Source organism: Phymastichus coffea, unplaced genomic scaffold (assembly GCF_024137745.1).
Source record: "Phymastichus coffea isolate CEN01 unplaced genomic scaffold, Cenicafe_Pcof_1.1 PCOF00035, whole genome shotgun sequence".
In the NCBI taxonomy this organism is placed as follows: Eukaryota; Metazoa; Arthropoda; class Insecta; order Hymenoptera; family Eulophidae; genus Phymastichus; species Phymastichus coffea.
The window spans coordinates 2,496,038-2,518,353 of NW_026706846.1; the positions used below are offsets into that span (position 1 = coordinate 2,496,038).

A 22,316-nucleotide genomic window follows, 5' to 3' on the forward strand; every position below is an offset into this window, starting at 1 on the left:
TATGCGTCTTATTTCAAATTCAGAAGAGTATGAAGTTTTTCGTACTTTAATTTCCGTTGTATTGCCATCACTAACTGGAATGAATGCATGCAGTGATTGTGTTCCTTGTATAGTAAGAGCATCTTTTAATTGACTATACATGCTACTTTCAAAAATTTCATATTCTTCTTGACTACAGTAAATAAACGTTATTTTAGGCATAGCTTGCTTCACCCATTTGTAAAATTCTGCAGAATTACTTATGATTTTACCGAGCAAGCTTTCTCGTCGAGCTAATCTTTTTATACCTCCACCAATTCCATCACACGGACTTTTACCATGACAACTTGCAAAAAAATGCCACTCTGCTCTAATAGAATAAATTCTGTAATGTCGAACTAAGTTTAGAAAATTCATTTTATTTTTATATTGGCTTCCGGCACCATCACTAACATAAATAATTTTTTTTACAGTATTTTGAAATGTATTTTTGATACAACTTATTTTTGTATACAACGGAAATTAAAGTAAAAAAAAACTTCATACTCTTCTGAATTTGAAATAAGACGCATAATTTAAAGGGTTTTTTTTGTAAAATTACTTGTAAATAACTTATTAAGAGTATTATGGTGTAGGTCCGATAAAAAAAAACATTTTTAATGCGGCCGCATCCTAAATATGCGTCGGTCTCAAGCCCGCTCAAACGGAGAGAGCAAATGTTTAATTTCAATATTATATCAGATTGTATAAAAAAATAGTTCATTTACATTACTTACTTAATTAATACATTTATATATTATTTAAATAAATACATATAGACTGTTATAATATGAAATTATTTATTCTTTAAAGAAGGCAATTGCAGCAAGCAACGTTGGAACCGCACGAGTAGCAGACGGCCGAGCGGCTAGCGCGCGGTTCGTTTCATTTTAGTGCTATCTTAATCCTAATAGCAAGCACTCGATTATCTCAACGTTTTCTTATGTCAAAAATGACAAGGAACACGATGGTACAAAAATTAAAAAAAAAAATATCGTTTTTTGAGATATCGTCGATTTTTTGAAAAAATTGTTTATAACAATGGCATAAATAAATGATTTGGTATTTTATTATTTACATTTTAAAAGTGAAACTCTTTCCGCGTCTTTTAAAAAAAGAATCATGTCCATATCTTTATTAGTCTCCGAGAAACCGAATTAATAAATAAAGTCCAATATTTTTTCGACAGTTGAGAAGTCGGCCCCTTATCAATATTTTGATCTAAAACTCTGGACAGATGTTGACCTTTGTATAGATAACAAGTCTACCAACTTTGAACAAAATTGGTGATTTGAAGTTTTAAACTGTTTGAAATAGCCAAGAATTGCCCTTAAATAGTTATTCCAGTATTCAAATAGCTTATTTCTTGTGAAAATTTGTTGAAAAGAAAGAAAGGTTGAGTAGAGAAATTGATTTGCATGAAGGTTTTGGAACAAATAAGTTAGTCTTGTGTAGAATTTTGTATCTATAATTATACAAAATAGATTTTCGCGCATTATATTATGGTTCTATATGAATACGTATAACAAGCTTATTTCTTTCTGTGCTCACAAAAAAATGTGGCTTAAAAGTATAGAAATAGATATAACTTTTGACTACTTAAAATTCTTAAAGAGCATAATACGTGCGTCTAACATTTTTCACAAATCAATTCTGATCATTTGTTTGTTAAGACTAAAAGTATCTATAATTATGCATCCACACTTTCATGAACACCTTATGAGTTTTCAGCATTTAAAATAAAAGTTAATCCAAGAAAGTCCTTACAATCAGAAGGAAATTGAAATCAAAGATCATTTTCAAATGATACCATTAGATTTACTAGAACCAGATGATAACATAAATATGATTATGAAAGAATCTTTAGATTTTCAAGAGGAGTTCAAAGACTCTAACGCAAATATTGTCGAGGAACAAAATTAGCATACACTACCTGATGATCTTGAGTTTTCTACTGATAGATGAACTAGCCAAAATGACCCATTGAATTTTGAATATAAGAAATGAGCTGTCCACTTTTGGAGAAGCAGAAAAAGAAAAAATCTTTCTCTTTAAACGGTACAAAATCATTTCCGCAAGGTCACATCTGAAACACAACTACGGCCCCGGGGACCTCAAATTAATCAAGGTGACACATATCGAGAGAAAATTGCAAGAATTTGCAAATATACTTTAGAAAATTATAAGGCGACTATTGAATCTGGTTTTATAACTCATGACAATGATTTGAGAAAACGGGCTTTACAAGCTTAAAAATTAATGGGAAATGAAGACATAAGATTTACAGTTTCTAAACGGAGGGTTGCAAAATTTAAGAAAGCTCACAAAATTGTGTCTAGAAGAATAATTAAATTTATAACAAAAAAATTTATAAAAAATAGAAAAGTATTGCAAACAAAAGAGACAAAATTTTTGTCAAATGTCAACCAATTAATTGATCAATTAGGTACTCAGAATACCTTTAATTCAGATCAGAGCGATTTTCAATTAGAAATGCACTCTGACCGCACCTTAGGAGTTTAACGGTAGGAACAAATACAATGTTTTGTACAATCTGTATCATCCACTACCCATAGCTACACCGTGCAACCAACGATATCAGCAGACGAAGAACTATTATCAGCTATTTTCGGTTTTGCAAGAACGTACCGGGGATTTTGGACCAACTGTATCACAAAAAATATTCACGCCTACAAACGTGCATATTGCTGCTTCAAAATCTGGAAAACTGAATTCAGGTAAAATAATTTTCCATGTATTGTAAATATGAAATATTAAAAGAAAATTTACAGGTCTCTTAAAAACATAGTTGAAAAAAGTATATTTTCCTAATGTGGGATCTACAATAATGCTATTAATTGATTCGTGGAGCGGTCACTGTCCAGTAGCTGTAAAGGAAGCTACGCCGCATGATAAAACGGTACATCTAAAACAAATACCCACCGGAACTACTGAAAATATACAGCCATTAGATGTTTTTGGATTCCGTAATTAGAAAAATATTGTTAAGCAATTTTGAGATATTGTCAGCTATATCGACGATGAATTAGAGGTGCATAAGAGGAATAATATTGTAAATAAACCGAAGGAATTTGATGACCCTGTAGATTTTAGTTTTAGAGATTCATGTGCAACGAATTGTAAAATACGTGGTTGCAATAACGTTGCTATTATTCGATGTGGATGGTGTAAAAAGTCTTTGTGCTTGAAGCATTTTTTTGAAGAATACCATTATTGTTCTATTTATAATCCACAAGATTCTGATGAATTTCGTAAATTCATTATTTACGACAAAATTATAATATGTTATGATAATAAAATTTTAATGTAATATCAACATATAAAACTTCTAATAAATAGAAACGCTGTAAACCAATAAACATACATTTGAATAATTAAAGAAAAAAAGGTATTTTTATTTTATCAAAATAATAATAATTCTCTACAGGCATCATTAGTTACCATGGCTCAAATTTAACTGCACCGTATACCGAATTTTGTTGAATTTTGAGGTCGATAGAATATCACGCAAGGATATAAAAAATAAGATTCCATGAAGGCACTACTATAGCTATGTACAAACATTAACATTAGAGTAGTTTTTAGTGAAATAAAAGGTTTATTCATATAAAAATAGATAAGTGTTAGTCAAAAGTTTTGACCTTTTATAGTACGTGTATTACTATATCACATAAATCAGTGATCTGCGGCATTTCGTTTCAATGAAAATTAAGGGTAGCTTACACATACCAGTCTACTTTAGTATTCAACGTCATTCCAAATGAAATAGTACCAGTATTGTTGAATTTCATTTTCAGTATGTTTAGAAAAAAAATTTTTTTTTTTAATTACACAACCGCCCCTACCATATTTAGGGGAAGCAACCCCTTGAAGATTGGTACGGCGCTTAATTTTATTAACTAGTAACAATCAATTTTCAGTTGAATTTGGAAATTTGTTAGGTAGAAGTAGAGATACCCTGAAAAATGTACTTTAAAGACTATTTTCAGGGGTTGTTTTCACCACTTCGAAACAATGCTATCACTATATCTATCGCTATATTATATATCACTATATAAAATAATGTTCATCTCTTGTTTTTCTAAAAATTTATAATCAACCGAAATTCCATTGAAATTTACGGCGCTTTACTCGAACAACAATGAAAATTATCTAAGGGTAGTATACCCCATATATCGTATAAAAAAAAAAGTCGAAACAAGTCAACTTTATTTTTCAATGTCCTTTAAGACTATATAAGTTTTGTTGACCTTGGATCAAATTTGTATTTTAACGAGACAAAAATTGAAGAAAAAAAAACTTTTGCCCTCTTGAAAAATAAGGAATACCACCCTTGCGGACCTTGGTGTGCAGTATGATATTATTATTCAGTAACAAACATTTACCAGTTGTTTTCAGAAAGAAATTTTGTATAGGAAAGAAGATATACTGAAAAAACGGTTTTTGGGGTCGAATTTTTGGGATAGTTTTCGCCCCTTTAACCGTTTATTAGCACATAAAAAAATACGTGTCGCTTATTTTTTAGTCCTCTACAACATATCACAGTTTCATTAGAATCGGTTCCACACACTTCCCTTACTTTCCTTGTGTCAGGGCGCAACAATCCTTTAAAAGAACATAGAAAGCTAATATTTAAGTGTAGAGTAATTCTTATTAATAAGTTTCGTGGCGTAGCTGTAACTCAAAGCCTTAGTTTAAATGCCTTGATTAGGCGTGATGTCGACACATTGTTGAAGAAAATAGGTCAAGATATATAGATATAGAAAGTCAGAATATATAGATCAGTCTAGGATACCTTTATATTTTATAGATACAGATAGGTTTATTACTTATCTGGATTACGCATACATAGACGCACGTAGGTGAACGCACGCGTACACACAACTCCACTGTACCGGTCCCAACCGCTACATAAGAGGCAGAGTAGGAGAGGTAGGAATAGTAACCTCGTTAAAAAACCATGAAATTTCTGGCCTGGATGCTAACACCTTATTAAAGGGTTTCTTCCTAGGACATAGAATAGGAGAAGGAGTCCCGATATATAATTTGAAAAAATTATTCCAATATGAACAGTTAGTAAAAACAAAATTGTATCATGTGGACCTGTAATGACAGGAATACCACCGATAGTTCCAATCGGGTGCAAGTCTTGGTGTCCGTCACCGGCTTCATGGAATTTCAGAGGAGCTAAACTCACTCCAAAAATGGAAAAGAAATTGAGAAGAAGGTTGTCCACGACGGAAATCAAGCGAAGTTCGTGGATCATAGGCAGAAACAGCTAGAGCTACTACGTGACAAAATCCATGAGTTCTTGGGATTTGTCAAAGATCAATATAATGTCCATAAACCGATCAAGGACACATGATTAGAGGCATAAGAGCATCCTATAGGGCTTTCTGCACCGCGGAGGACAATGTACAATATTGCCCGCGACAGGGAAGTAGACCCAGAGTATGCTGGGGCTCGTAAGTACTAACGAATACTTACGCTGGCCAGAGCAAAGAGTAGGAATCTTCAAACGCTTATGGATATCAGAAGGGATGCAGCTTAGATAAATAAGGCAGCAGAGACAAGGGAACAAAGTTAGCAAAGTTGAACAAAAATGTTCACCAAGTCACCAGTAGCAGCAACTAGAAGAAGAAAAAAAGGAGATTTGGCAGATAATTAAAATTACGAGACACTAATAATGTAATGGTGTGAGACGTCAGTCTCGGCGACATCCCGAAATAGGCAAGCGGGCTTTATGATATTGTCATTCACAGACCAGTGTCGAAGGGCTTGAATACTACATCATCGAAAGTCACAAGTGCCAACAAGCTAAAAGCGATAATGAATAGTGAGCTTAAAGAACCTAACCGGGCACGACTTTCCAGACAAATTGGTTTCAATCGGGTAAAACCCTTGGTGGCTGACGCTAACTTAAAGAATTTTTAGGCAAACCCAACTCGTGACAAGATGCAGCGCCTTGAGGAAGTAATTAAAGAGTCTGTAGAGATATTGGAGAACAAACAAGAAGGAATGGCTAATAATACCACTCGTAATTTAACCCGAAAGGTAAAATGCCTTTAAAAGCTTTAGAAGTGAAATACTAAAGGGGCAAGGAAATAGAAACGTGCCCTTATATTTCCTTCGACCAAACAATGGGCGTGGTCAGGAAGGTGCTGTTTGAGACTCCGGTAGAAAAACTCCTATCGAGTTCTACCAAGGACACGTCACAGCGAAAAACAGCTTAACCTTTCTTATATGAGGTAGCTAGAAATAGTAAAAGATCAGATCAGCAAAGCACGACGTTAACTTTAGGGTCACAACCGAAACTTGACCAGCTAGCTGACTAAACGAAAAAATTCACTGTCGCAGAGGACTGAGAATAGTAGAGAAAAAAACGAAAAACAAAAACAAAAAAACAGAATAGAAGGACAAACTACGAAAGAAGAAACGATTCTTACCGAAACGATGAGCGCTGCAGAGCTTGACAAACGCCTTGCTGATCCGAGCAAAAGATCAAATTAGCTATGCAAATATTCTTAAAAAGGGTGGAGAAAGTAGAACGTTTTTACGCATTCTTCACAGAATAAGTAGAACAGAATAAACAGCAGAAACAATAACGGTATTGAGGAGCTCAAAAATGTTGTGGCTAGTGAACTGAAGGGTGTGGGCTGAAGTCGTCAGCAAAGTTCAGGAAGTGGATCTTTAAATTAAATAGATTATGGTAACTAAAGCTGAAATTATAAAGTCCGACCAAGATTCAGTGAGGTCGAAATGGAAAATAACCGAAGACGTACACCGATATGGTGCGGGAATACAATTAACAGCGATCCGATTCCCTGATGAACTTACTAAAAAACTCAAAAGAAGTAAGACTACAGTTTGTCAAGGCTTACTGAATTGCCCTATACGATCAATAAACAAGCCCATAAAATATTACAAGTATTGGCAGCTAGGCCATATTACGATACAATGCAATAGTCAGGAGGACCTATCAAAATGCTGTCAAAAATGGGGGCCAGAAGACCATGGAATCACGCACTAAAAGAACGATGCGCACTTGGCTTTGTACGGAAAAAGGAAATTGAGAAAAATGTGGCTACATCACTGGGAGTTTCAAATGAGTAGTACGGTAAGAGCAAATTTAAATCACACGGAGGTAGCACAGAATCTACTCATGCGGACAATATGTGAGAAAAAAGTAAACATTGCTATAATATAAAAGCTTTATAGACATCTGGACACAAACACGTGGTTGGCTGACTCAACAGGAATGACAGCCTATGGGCCTGTGGAGATCCACGCTTCCACGAAATTCCAGATGGGAAACAAAGTGGATTAATAATAGTAAAGATAGGAAACATCAACTACTACAGCGGTTGTTCGACGACCAGCTTAGATATTGAATAGTAAACAAATTCCTCAATAAACTCTTTAAAGATACCAAAGAGCGCCTCCTAGTCGTTATCTAAGGAAATTTTCATGCCTGGGCTTTAGATTAGAGCAACAAGTCGACCAATAAGAAAGGACCGAATCTACTAAAAGCGATTTCCTCATTAGGTGTAGAGCTGATTAGTGAGGGAAACCAATCGAGATATGACATAGACGGTAAGACATCGATCATGGATCTCACGTTTGCCAATTCTAGTTTTTTGCGAAAAGTACAAAATTAGATCGTAAACCATATAATGAATTGAAACAATCACGGAATGATTTTTTGACAGATAGGAAAAAAACCGGAAACCGAGGAAAAGTAACTCCTATGAATGATAGGCGACGAACTTCCAATCCGATCCGAAACATTTATTGAAATATTGAACATGCTTCCCGTAATAATCGAAAATGTAAATGAAGAGTTAGAAAAAGTTATGAATCAAGTTGTGAAAGCTTGTAATGCAACAATGCCACGGACACAGTCAGCCAATGGACGGTCTCGGGTAAACTGCTAGAATGACAGTATTAGCTCTACATGAAAGAAGCTTTACATCGTGGCTAGGAGTACTCACTTTTACAAAACATTCTAAATGATTTTAATCTTTTCTTGATGTACGGTCACGTTTAAATTTATTTACCCCATTGTAATCAATTGCAAATACAGGGGTGGGTACACCATGAACTGTACTTCAGTTTTGATTTCTTTCGATACAAAATCTTTTTAATAGAAATGATTTATCACTACTCAGAACTCACTTTTTCCACTGTTGAAGGATAAGTAAAAATTGTCCTCTATGACCGATGATAAAAATGGAACCACTCAGTAGATCTGACTGAAACTTTGACAGCACTCTAGCTAGAAGTAACCCTTACTGTAGCAATATAAGTTGTGATATCTAGAATGCCATCTCTTAGATTTTCTGAGGACTTACTGACCCACCTTGCATTCTGCAATGAGTCTTAAGTGTTTAAACGTTTCTCCAATGAATTTATTTGTCTCTGATATTCTACTTACAAGTAACCCTACCCAAGTGTCACTCACCGATTTTAACCAAACTTGGCACATCGTTAGAGCACTAAAAAATATTGAACCCGTGTTTTTTTATTTTGGCCGAATCCACTGTTAAGGGGTAGAAACCACCCCTAATAACCCCTAACCAGGCTAACCCACCTAACTCTGGGTAGAGCGAGTTTGATTAATTATTTTTTCACAAGAAAGTTAACTTCTCAACCCGGATAGGCTAACCCATTTATAACCTGATATAACCGATCCCCACAAATCACTATATCCCTTATACACCATCCCTATCAACCCAACCCCTAAGCAGGCTAACTCACCTAGCCCTGGGTAGAACGAGTTTCATCAGCTGCTTTTCTATAGGAAAATAAAGATCATAACCAGAGAAAGGTCTACAAAATTTTACTTTGTAATAAAACTTTTGTATAAAAAATGAGTTAAAACCTGTAAATTTCATAGAAATAAATAAAACCGCAGCCAACTCGTTGGAAGTAAGCTTCTTCAAATAAAATGTTCATTCGCAAGCTTTTTTTTGTAACAACGACTATACTTTTCTTGGATTATCTTTGTATTTTTTTTAAGGTTTAAAAAGTTGAAAAAAATCTTTTGACCTCAAATATTTTGAGAATAACAGTAACTGTGATTTGAAATTACTTTTTGAAGAACCGTCGACATTAGCGTGACCTAATGTGCACCGCGTGGAGGTTATCGATCGGATTTTGCACATCATTTGGCCATGAAAAGGGCCGTTTGGAATTTCAAAAGATTTTTTATAGTAAGTGGAGTTCGTTTAAATATCATAAAATTAGTGAAGACAAAAGTAACACGAAACAATAAAAAATGTACTATTATTTAAAATATAAAATATTCATAATGAAATTACTATTATTATTTTAATATTTATGTGGAATTAACGTATTGCTTACAATAGTGTGGTTTATCGACATTGTCAAGAGCAAAAAAGTGGTTTATACAAAGACATTTGGTGCACCATGCACATATGACAATCCCAAATAGAATACAAAAGTGGCATTTAACATCAGTATGTTGAAAACAATACTGAACAGGGATTTACCAACTATTTGGTTTTTCAAGTACGTAACCACTTTTGTACCATCCATATTTGAACATGTTTGTAAATCGTGGTGAAGAAAACTGGTTATGCGTAAGAGATTGTAATTTTAAAATGTTATTACGTAAATGTAAGTTAATGCTAAAATTGTACAACATAACTATATCTGAAAAGTTTTTTACAAAATTTTTCCAAGGTCTAAATCCATAGACATCTAAAGGCTGTATCATTCCCGTCGTTCCAGCAGGTATAGTTTTAATTTGAATATTTTTCATACCTGTATCCAATTTTTCAAACACTTTTTCATTTTGTCCAGTCCAAGAATCTAAAATTAATAATTTAATTAATAATTTAATTAGTTTTCCTGATTTTGAAGGTGAAACATAAATATTATCTGCTTTATAAATAGTAGATTGTACCAATGGTCCAAATTTACCATCAGGTTCTTTTAAAACTATTAACAAAGGTGAGTGTAGTTTTCCATCTGCTGAAACGATTGGCTGAATTGTATAACTATGTGTTAAAGAATTTATCGACTGTGCTAGACATTCTACTTTTTGGGTGCCTATGATTGATAAAGTACGGCCAGCGTGAACCTCTAGATTTAACCCTGATTGGTCAGAATTATAAATATTTTTTTTACCTCTTGCTTCCACTTCTGACCATACCTCGTCTACAAATTCAGAAGCTGCTTGTTTCAATTCGTATTGATTTGTCAACTGTGCAGTAGTAACAAACTTATTAATTTTTCTTGAAACTATTCCATGTTTCACTTTAAAATTATGCACCCATTTTGGCGACGCTTTAAAATATTTTGAAGCTAATTGTACACTTTCTTTTGCCAATAACCCCCATCTTTTTAAATCGATATCATGAACAGGTAAACGATTTTCAGTAGCATTATTGAATTGCTGTAAAACGTATTTTGAAATATTGCGTAACTTTTCTAATCTGGATCCTCCTTCTTCTATTTCTTTTTCCCATCTGTACAGCATACTCTCATGTTTTACCATCTTAAAATTTTTCTTTACTGAATCCAAACTTCTCCTTTTTTTAGTACTACTTTTACCCCAAAAAGTAACTGCTCGTTGTTTATAATCCAAATCGACATCCTCTGATTGGTCAGAAATTTCTTTTTCTTCATAGTCATCGAAATCTTCTTCTACTTCATCTTCCACGCTTATAGCATTAGCTTCTACGCTATCATCATAGTAACATAAAGTTTCGTAATTTTCAACAAAAATTTTAGTATTCGATGAAACTTTTATTAGGTCTGTTAAATACGAAGCAAAAGATCGTTCTTCATCTGTTATTTGACTTTGGATATTATATGCTGGGTCATTAAATGCAGAATACAATAAATTCAAAATATTTTTTGGGTTCATCAGCATGGTGGGCTATTTGAATTATTATTGAATAAAAAGAAAGAAAAAGATACTCGTAAGTTATCAAATTATTTATTCCAGACGGTTCTTCTGTTTCTCTTTGAATTTATTTCTTAAAAGTTGATATAAAAAATGATAGTAGATAAATTTAAATTATGTTCTGTTTTTAGTTGGTATAGGTATTTTAAATGATGCTTAAGATTGACGTTTCGATATTATTCCTTAGAATCAATTAATATCATCTGATTGCGCGTAAACTTAACCCTGAAGGTACATACAGGACTAAAATACCCGGATGTAAAATTGAAAAATGTGTGAAAAATTCACTTTTGATCTTGTAAATCTCTAAATATAATATTATGTAACAGGCTGCCGCTTAGTCGATAATCTCTTGAAAGTGCCCTTTATTACGACTAGACGAAGCCTTGTTATCTATGTGCTCAAAGCACAGTAACCTACCTTGCCTCGGAGTGCGCCTGCGCAGAGTCTCCTTACTACTCCGAGTTGGGTTCCCCCAACTCACCGCTTGGCGGCGCTGTCGCCCCTTGCTAGTAGCGCTCGTGCGGCCGCCGCTGGAACCTAGGTTGTCGATTCGCGTCTATCGGTATTCGTGCTACGCAACCGGCGAATTCGAATCCACTGTAAATAAACACTGACGCGACCTCCGGACAAAGGAAATAACGACTATTAGATTCAAAAATAACGATTAAAATGCACTTTATTCATGCGACTAATTTACACGAGGGTCTGGCCGAGAGACTTACGCACGCTCGCGTGAATGACAAGGCACGCAGATTGAGAGAGAGAGAAAACCGCGATTACCGCGAACTACCTGCTCGCACGCAACAAATAAATTCTTCGCGCTCGCTGCGCGGATTCGCATGCAAATTAACAACAAATGAAAAGGGGGAAAAGGTGCACCTACCGCAAAAACGACGAGGATACGATGGCCAACCGTATCCGATCAACACGCTGTTAATAAACTGCTCCGCTGCTTGCTGCACCACCTCGATTGCTGTTGCTGCTGTTGTTGTTGCTGCTGTCGCTGCTACTTCTGCTGTTTCTCCTGCTGCTGTTACTGCTACTTCTGCTGCTATTGCTGCTGCTACTGCACCCACGCACTCAAGTTCGCAAAGTCACCAGGAAAACGAGAAACTCACGAAAAATTGGAGGTTAGCGCGACGCTGACAGACTGAGTAACACAGTCATACTGCCGGTCGGAGCCTCCCCTCCCGGTCATTGCCCCTACGCCCTCTCTCTCTCTCTCGCGAACCGAACGCGGCTCCTCTCGCTTAGCCGCTCGTTAACCTCGCGCGAGTCTAACGATTTTCGGTAATCGTTGCAATTTATACTTTAATAAAAAAATGTTTGTCATATTTCCAGAAAAATTTACTTTTGTTAAAAAATATTATATTTAATAAAATATAAAATATATTTAAATTTAATAAAATAGAAAATTAAATCAAGATACGAATTGTAAAAGAGACCGTAAATACATCCACAGTGTTCCAAACTGAAGCTTTAGGATAGTACACCTTAAAGGTTAATTTAAATTAAGTTTTTTATATTTTTTATGTATTGAAAGATAGAAGCATTTTAATACTTGGAAATTGATAGGGGCGGTTTATGAGGATTGTGCGGATTTGTGCGGATGAGGTACATCAAGGTTCAGGTTGTGTTGGCCTATCAGTGGTTATGATCTTAATTTTTTTACAGAAAAGCAGCTGATGGAACTCGCTCTACCCAGGGCCAGGTAGGTTAGCCTGCTTAGGGGTTGATAGGAGTGATTTATGAGGATTTAACGGGTTTTTTAGGATAAGATATATCAAGGTTAAGGTTGTGTTGGCCTATCAGTAGTTATGATCTTAATTTTCTTACAGAAAAGCAGCTGATGAAACTCGCTCTACCCAGGGCTAAGTGAGTTAGCCTGCTTAGGGGTTGATAGGGATGGTTTATAAGGGATATAGTGATTTGTGGGGATCGGTTATATCAGGTTATAAATGGGTTAGCCTATCCGGGTTGAGAAGTTAACTTTCTTGTGAAAAAATAATTAATCAAACTCGCTCTACCCAGAGTTAGGTGGGTTAGCCTGGTTAGGGGTTATTAGGGGTGGTTTCTACCCCTTAACAGTGGATTCGGCCAAAATAAAAAAACACGGGTTCAATAATTTTTAGTGCTCTAACGATGTGCCAAGTTTGGTTAAAATCGGTGAATGACACTTGGGTAGGGTTACTTGTTAGACTAACTCATAAATCAATAAAAAGTGTCCATGACAGTTGAAGGGAGAACGTTCAGCTCATTTTTGAAATCGTTATGAATGATAGATAGTATTGTCTTGATGTTCTTTTCTCTGTTAAATATTTATGTCTTTATAAGTGTGTATTTATGTAGAATACATGTATAAATACAATTATTTAAATGATTTTGTCATATATGATATATTGTTGAAAATGTGTATACAACTTTGTCAAATACTTCTAAGTATTTTAAAAAAACCATACAAAAATTTATTACATAGGATTTTCAAATTTAAAACAAAAATTACAGTACCTTTACTTGTTTTTCGATTTCAACAAGACACATTCGACAATTACCCGCAACAGCCAGTCGTTCATGGTAGCAAAACCTAGGTATTTCAACTCCAGCTAGCGCTGCTGCCTAAGAACAGAATTACATATATAGTTTTAATCATATTATTTTTGAATAAAAAAAGCTTATGTCATAATCACTTTCATTTTAATATTATTTCAATTCAGTAAAACCATAATATTCAAGAATATTATTTTTATTCTTCACGATATAATTTATAATGAGCGGGCTAATTAATTAATTTTTATAACTTGCAAGAACTTTTGGCTATAGGTCAACAAAGAGAGGAAACAAAGACGAACTCACAGCTAGCTTTCGGTTTTATTTTCGTCTATCCCAATCCCAAACTCGGTGCTTTGCTATCCAAGAAGCAGGTAGGACGGAGGGGAAATGTATAAACTGCGTTAAAATAACTAAGGAACATCGGATCCGGATGATTCCGGCTAATGTATAGCAGGTCTCTGAAGAAAGATAAATTTTTTTGGAAAAAGTAGAGAGGATACATTTACGGTACAATTATTTAAGACGTGCGTTCGGCAGGAGTGGATGGCTACGCTCTTCGACATCGTCTTTGAGAGATCGCAGTGGAAAATGGCTTGAACACTTCGACCTTAAAGCATTTTTTTCTTTTGTTTTATTTACTCCACATTAATTTACAATCTGTAATATCGAGACAATAAATAAATGATATTACTATTTCACATATAATACATATTTTATAGCAGGATACTCTAGTGTGTATTCTGTCTTTTTTTTGTATTGTACATGTAGCGTATGTTTAATTTATTTATACTTTATTTTTTCATTATTTTATGTTTCTTGAATCCGGCCTTGGCTAAAGATGTCTTTAGTAGTTAGCTCAAAAGTATATTTAGATGTTTTTGCAGTCTCATATGGTATTCATCGTAAAACGCTTTGATTTCTTCTTTCACTGTTGCAATCTGTAATCATTTGAGATGATGCCGTTTAGTGATAATCATGAAGTCCATGTGATGTTTCAAAGGACTTTTCATTTAAATCTTTCCAAGATTTCAATGTTCGAATTTAAAACGGCACCTCATTGTTAAATGCCATAAATCCATATTGGTTATGTTATTGTTTTATATAACAGTATTTTATTTTATACTGTTAGTTCCAATTTTTCTCCCATGAGTCAGTATATTATTCTCCATCTCAATCCTAGTTATTTATGTTTCCTGAATATACCGTGTGTCCTAAAAGTAACGATACACTTAATAAATATTACAATAACTTTCTTAAAAAAAGGTGAAAGTCATTACTTAAGTTACTTTTTATGACGAATCCAGTGGTGATCTTGGATTTGACCTTGAACTCTTCCTTCAAGATCATTTCAAGGTCAACTTTGTTTTTTTATTAAATAGGAACTTCTATTTTTGACAACGGCAATCAAGAGCGGGACATTTTATGTCCAAAAATATGCTCAGGTCATAGGTCAAGGTGACTTCAAACCTTCAGCTGAAGGTTATTAAGTTTTACGAATGGACCGGTTCTGATCTGTACATTTTGGCTTAGGGGTATTAAGAAAATTGGAAATGTTTTGGTGGTAACAGTATTCAGTGATGACCTTAAATTTGACCATGAGTTAGATCTCGAAGGTTCTTCTAAGGACAAAGGTCAACTTTTTTTAATGGAAACGGCTATTTGTAAGAATAATAATCAATAGAGCGGTAAATTTTACTCAAACGTGCTATGAATTAACTTCAGTTTGTGTAAAGTTGGAACCTTCAAATAGTAAGATCATTTTTTTAATTTAACCTTACACACAAATAACGACGTGGACGTAGTTAATTCAGTTCACTTTCGAGTACTCGATTAGCGTGAGTCCCTTTGCCGCTCACATTTAATTATTAGAACCAATAACACAAGCCGACAAATCTCAGAACCAGAGAGCAGACATAGTGTACCTGAAGAATTTTGATGCGCTGATTTTGAATCCGAGCTCAGAATTTTCCCTATATGTCACATTTTCGAGATATCATAACCTAAAAGTGCAAAAATACCATTGTTTGCTATTTTCGAGGTTACATAGCATCTAGACTAAATTTCTTTTTAAAACGCGCCAGTGCATTATAAAGAAACAGTCTTGCCCTTTGAAATTCATTTTTCAGATTTAAGATGTCTTTTTTTTCATCGAGATATGATTAATTGAAGTTAAGTATTTTCGCAGTTTCATAACAACGTTAAAACAGCCTATATAGTATATGTGAGGCTATAAGCCTAATTTATAAGTGATAGCATTCGACCGAAAAAATGTGTACATGGGTTTTTGGGGTCGCTGATCTCGAATACGAAGTCAAATTTTGAAACTAAGCTGACCGTAAACCCTGTAACATGCGAGACTATAACACAAAACACGTAAACCCAAATTTTCTTAACCTTTAAGCCCAACCCGGTAACTAGCAAGTCCTCAATCGCCTAGTGTTACACCCCACCTATTTTAACCTTTAACACCCTCGACACTTTTTACCTAGAATATTTTTTCATCCATGAAGTCTGTAATTTGTGAAGTGTCAACCAACTTTTTTAGGTATTGTATTATACCTCAATGAGTTAAGCATAATTCAAGAATTTTTTAACAATAAAGTAATACTCAATCCATTAGGTAGAGAGTTCAAGCAGCTGCTGATCAGGTTTGTAGGTTACGTTTGATTGCCGGCTAATTGATGAATATCAAGATCAGAAAATTCCCATTCTTCTTTTCATTTGTTGTAATCACCGTAAGCATTCCAACTTCGCTTAATATGTGAAACTTTTTAGACAACCAAAACAGAAAATGGTTCTTTTCTGATTTTTTCCTGTTAGGTATGCACTTGAAAGAAAAATAGTTTACTGTATGCACATGTGAAAAAATCTTTTTTTTGTCTACGATGTCTTTGTGTTCATATTTGAGTGATAGACTCATGATCAAATTGATTCAAAGTGATTGGATGCAGGGTCAAAGATATTTATTATGGATCGAAATTAAATCTAAACATTTTTTGAAATCCTTCCCGGTCATGTATACGCATTTATGGCAAATGAATCCATGTGAATACGATTGACAAAATATATCTTTTTGAACTAATCCTTCCATGTTAGAGATCATGCTTGAGTGACGGGCTAATGGTTGGATGCATAGGTAAAGATCAATATCCACTTTATTTCTTTCGTTCTTACAATCACGCTTTTTGTCATACATTCTTAATATTTTATAGTTTATAACGGGGTTTAGCCCGATTTACCCAGTAAATATAAAAAAAGTAAAAAAAGAAAGAATAAATGGGGAATGTCAGAGCGAAGTCTGAAGCCTCCTGGATTGTCCGTCTTCCCAGGTCCGGTGCTCGTCACGCTGGTGATAGGACAGCCAGATCCGCGCAGATTCGTAGTATTGGCCAAATAACGCGAAAGTCGAAGATTCAAGAGCGGGCATCGGCGCGAGAAAAACGGAACGTTCGAAAAAGGCGGCGGGATACGATTAAATAAAAAAAATACTTACGGTGAACAGTATTTTTAATCAATAAAAGAGGATGGATAGAGAGAAAGTAAACCAACAAGTTGGTACTTACAATGATGGTGCTCATCTTCTAGGCACGCAAACGAGTCACACAGTTTGCGTTGACGCGCACGCACGAATTGTAGGGCACCACGTACACTATGCGGCTCGGTTTCTTCTAACGAAAGTTCTTCGCGCAACAAAGTCCTGCTCTACCAGCTACGACCCCCGTGCGTAGATCCTCTGCAGGGCCAGGCGACGTCGCAATTCTTCTCTGGATAAAAGCACACATTCTAAGATCGAAGGAAAAGGGAGGCGTTGGGTTACAACTAAGATCCGAGCAAGAAAAATCGTCGGGACAAAGAACTCTGTCCGCTCGCTTGCGAGTCCACACAACAACAACTCTCTTGCGTACCGCCGGCTCGACTACTCGACTTCGTCCTAATCAGTCAATCAGTGCGCGCGGTCACTTGCTAAGGCGCGACTATGTTTCTCTCTCTCTCTCTCTCTCTCTCTCTCTCTCTCTTTCCGCGCCTTGCTGTCGCGCACGGAGGTATCCCTGCGTACTCACATCTCTCTCTCACCTCACTCACCTTATATCCGAATAGAAGGGTAATTACATATGCAGATATAAGTAATAAATGAATATAACCATAATAAATTCATAAATACATAGGATAAGTTCGGAAGAATATGTTATATTTACATATCGTTACTAGGGAGAAAGAGATTTAACGAGTTTGCAATTTCACTCGTTATAAGTTATAGTTATAGTTTTGAAATAAGATTTGAATGAGATTTCTCTTTTTATTACAACGTCATCAGTTAAATCATTATTATCATTTATATCATTATTATAAGTTACATAAAAATGAATAATCAAAATAAGTTAGATAAAAAAACAAATTCTAGGCTTCCTTGTGCTAGTAAGGTTGATTCACATTCTGTTATATATGCGGGAAGTACGATACGGAGAGTTATCGTAGATCAATCAATAAATCAATTGAAGCTTTATATTTAAAATGTTATGGAATTTCCATGATCAATTTGGACAAATCATGAACTCCAAACTCGATATGTAGTTCTTGTAGACAGGTTTTATTGAAATGTGATGAAATAAGTACGGAGACGTACATTATTATTGAATCAACTATTTGGCGTGAACCAGAAGATCACGTCACGGATTGCTATTTTTGCTTATGTAATACAAAGGATTTTTCGAAAAAGTATCTTAACAAAATTCGTTATCCTGTTGTCAAAAGTGTAACACCAGCCAAGATGGGTAAAATAAATCGATCTATCAAAAAAATTGATAAATCGGTTCACGAGAAAATGGATACCGGTGATGTACAAGAAAGAAAAAATTTTTCATCAGAAGATGAAATGACTCAAGTGACGAAGCTCCTAAGTTGTTCAATCGAGACGAACTAAGCGACTTAATTCGGAATCTCAATCTACCAAAAGAAAAAGTTGAGCTTCTAGCTTCTATATTAAAAGAAAGAAATCTACTACAACCGGGCACGACGGTACCAGTTTACAGAAAAAAAATCAGAAGTTTGTTAAATACTTTTCAAAAGAAAATGAAATCCTTTATTTTAATGATATTGAAGATCTACTAAGTTTTTATAAAATAAATTTTTATAAAGCTGAAGATTGAAGAATTTGTAACTGGTCGGTTCGATTAAGAACCTTTTAAATAACTGCAGAATGGTCCAAAAAGCCAACGACAGCTCTCCGTACTCCGAATTGCACTAGCGCAGCAAATTATAAAATAATTTATAACTAACAACAATTTATTTTAATTTTTTTTCATATGCTGTTACGCGATGAGCACCAACGTTACAAATTTACTAATTACTAATACCTGCTATTCTTCCAACGACTACTCCGAAAAGTCAATATATGAATTCAAGCACAGGAAAATAATCAACGCTGCTAAAGAAAGAAAAACCAACTTATGTACGCCTACATGATGCAAGAAAAATAAGGAGTCATCAAATGCTGGACGTACACGATATAGAACTCCAAGATCTACGTCCGAAGATATACATACCATGCATTAAATAATTATTTTAATTTTGCGTAAGCGTATCGGATATTTTCTTTATGTTGCCGACACACAGAAAATATTTTATAATTTTGCCTATGGACAGCAGTGATAACTTTCCTAATTTAGTTAATATGCGCAACAATACTCGAAAATTTCAATAATAAAAAGATAGAAAGATCGTCTCGATATTTATCTCGAATTTATATACCGAGAGATACAAATTAACCTCTCGCTATTATTTAATAAAAATTATTTTAATATTCGTCTCAGTCTAAATGCTGCTTGATATGCATATTCATATTCTACGCTAGCCACGCCCACTTACGTCTAAGCCTATGCGAAAAGAACGAGATAGCTTAATAGATAGAAAAGGACGGCGTATCACACTCGGCTTGTCTAGTAGATAGAGACGGAATAATATCTTGATCGATGCAATAGGGAGAGATAACGTTATGAGCGAAAATCATCGAAGTCAAATTGTATTGCGACTATGAATATTCATGACTAGGAGAGAGTGGAAAGGGAAGAATTAGCCGGAGTTTGCCGATGGCTTTAGTCAAGTACAGACGTATAGTTCTGTTTCTTTGAATCATTTTGCAGATCTTTTCCCCGTGATTTTTTCAAAGTTCAAGTGCATGTGCACCATAGCTTGCTCGTGCTCACCGTGCCTAAATTTTGGGATTAATTGTCACGTTACTTAATGGAATATGCATTACTGGCGATAAGGGATTATTTTGAGCAACTGTACCATCTTTACGAGGTGTGTTCAAAAAGTAAGGTGACTTCTCAAATTTCACGGGCAACGTACTTTCAATTATCGATTTTTTTGTTTTGTTATGTTGGTACACTCTTCCCGAATATCTGTACCAAGTTTCCAGTGTGTAGCATTTTTTGTTTGGTTGTGAGAGGCGTAAAGGTTATAAGTGTTTTGCGTGCTCGGCGATTTCTTGCTATCGAAGAATATGGATCAAAGGATTTGCATCAAATTTTGTGTAAAAAATAAAATAAAGTCCTCCGAAACACTTGAAATGTTGACGGTGGCATACGGTGAAACTGTTCTGAGTAAAAAAAATGTTTACAAGTGGTACAAACTCTTCCAAGATGGCCGGGAAGATGCCAATGTCGAGCCTCGCTCTGGACGCCCAAGCACGTCAACAACTGATGAAAGCGTTCAAGCAGTGAAGTAAATTGTTCTGGAAAATCGTCGAATCACTATCAGAGAAGTTGCTGAGGATGTTGACGCTTGGCTCGTGCCATGAAATTTTTTCTAACATTTTGGGCATGAGATGTGTGTCAGCGAAGTTTGTTCCGAAATTGCTAAATTTTGACCAAAAGAACCGTCGCATGAGCATCGCTCAAGAACTGTTGAATGACGTCAATGACGACCCAGATTTACTCAAAAGGGTCATAACTGGTGACGAATCATGGGTATATGGTTATGATATCGAAACTAAAGTCCAATCGTCCCAATAGAAACGCCCAGATGAGCCAAGACCGAAAAAAGCACGCCAAGTTCGATCAAATGTCAAAGTTTTGCTCACTGTTTTCTTCGATTACCATGGCGTGGTGCATCAGGAGTTCTTACCATATGGACGTACGGTCAATAAACAGTATTATCTTGAAGTTATGCGCCGTTTGCGAGAAGCAATACGAAGAAAACGCCCAGAATTGTAAAAAAACAATTCATGGTTTTTGCATCACGATAATGCCCCTGCTCACTCATCTTTGCTTGTGAGAGATTTTTTGGACAAAAACAACACCACAATCATGCCTCAGCCACAATATTCACCGGATTTGGCTCCATGTGACTTTTTCTTGTTCCCAAAACTAAAGAGACCTATGAAAGGACGGAGATTTGCAACGATTGAAGAGATAAAAACTGCATCGCTTGAAGAGCTCAAGGCTATACCGAAAAGTGCTTATGAGAAGTGCTTTGAGGATTGGAAAAACCGTTGGCATAAGTGTATTGTATCTGAGGGAAATTACTTTGAAGAGGACAACATAAATATTGATAAATAAATAAATATTTTTTCTTAAAAATACAAAGTCATCTTACTTTTTGAACACACTCGTATATAAAATCGTATATAAAATTGAATACACTCGTATATAAAATTAGAGTGAGTACCGCACGATTTATTGTTAACCAGACTTTTGCCAATTTCATTTCATTACTCATCACTATCCGCATAAATGCGCCGCCAATCAGCGAGATTACTGGTTTAATAAATAGTGCAAGGAGGAGTACGTAATAGTGCATTCGCGTTCGAACACTCGTCGTGCCTACATTTATACTGCGAAATCTCGTTTATCCTGTTATTAGTAGTTTTAAGCTGAGAGCCTACACACTCAGACAAACATTTACACATAACACTATTTTCGTTGTACATTCTTTACTCTTCACATTTACACAATTTCTTTGTTTAATAAATCGGCTCAATTAATTTCAAATCTAATTGTATCCTATGTTCTAAACCTTCCGCCTTGTCCTCTATCCATCTGACCATGGATTTCGCTCCAACTTCGATAGAGAACCATTGGAGATAGTAAACATACAGCCGACTTTGAACCGACTACTTGCTATCAAGGTAAGCCACGACCAAGCCTCGATTGAGCTAAGCCACGGAGAAGTATCGCGGATAAACAAACTTATACACTTATGAATTCGCGAATAATATTTTGTCAGCTTCGTAGTTCAAGGGGATTAGCGTGACGAAATATTAGACTGCTCTATATAAAATTACTTAAAGTGTTAGCTAAAGTTCTTAACACCAATCATTATTATTCAGGGTGGCACTCCCCTGAAGAATGAATCATGCTTAATTAATTAGTAGTGCCTGGCGCCCAATAATCTGATAAATTTATTATCGTAACTTGTAATTTAGATTACGCCGAGTACCATGGTGATTGTTAGTCGGCAAAACACCATGTTACAAATTTTTAACGACTCTTCAATAACCAGTTGGAAAGCTGTCCTTTTACAAAACGGAAATAAGTATGCGGCACTTCCTGTTGGTCATTCCACTACACTAAATGAGTCATATGACAGCTTCAAATCACTCTTACGAAGGTCGTTTGAAAAGTCCGTGCAAAGTCAGAGAAATGGCGCTACTAGTGCGTATCAAGGTTATTTTCAGTTAGTGGCATATCTTGGAAGAGCACATACAAGGTTTCAGCCAGACCGGCCAATTACTTTGCGTTTTACATTCGTTTCAATCAAAGAAATCGAGTGGTTGTAAAAAAATGGACGA

General features: G+C 35.3%; 1 protein-coding gene across 3 annotated transcripts in view; it reads right to left on the reverse strand.

The window, feature by feature from the left end:
* LOC131663397 (NADH-ubiquinone oxidoreductase 75 kDa subunit, mitochondrial) overlaps positions 1 to 22,316 on the reverse strand; it is a 779,163-nt gene that overhangs the window by 688,648 nt on the left and 68,199 nt on the right. For all 3 annotated transcript variants that reach the window (XM_058933788.1, XM_058933789.1, XM_058933787.1), the window contains exon 3: positions 13,484 to 13,591. In XM_058933788.1, the coding sequence (XP_058789771.1) occupies positions 13,484 to 13,591 (108 nt within the window). The remainder of the gene's footprint in view (positions 1 to 13,483; positions 13,592 to 22,316) is intronic.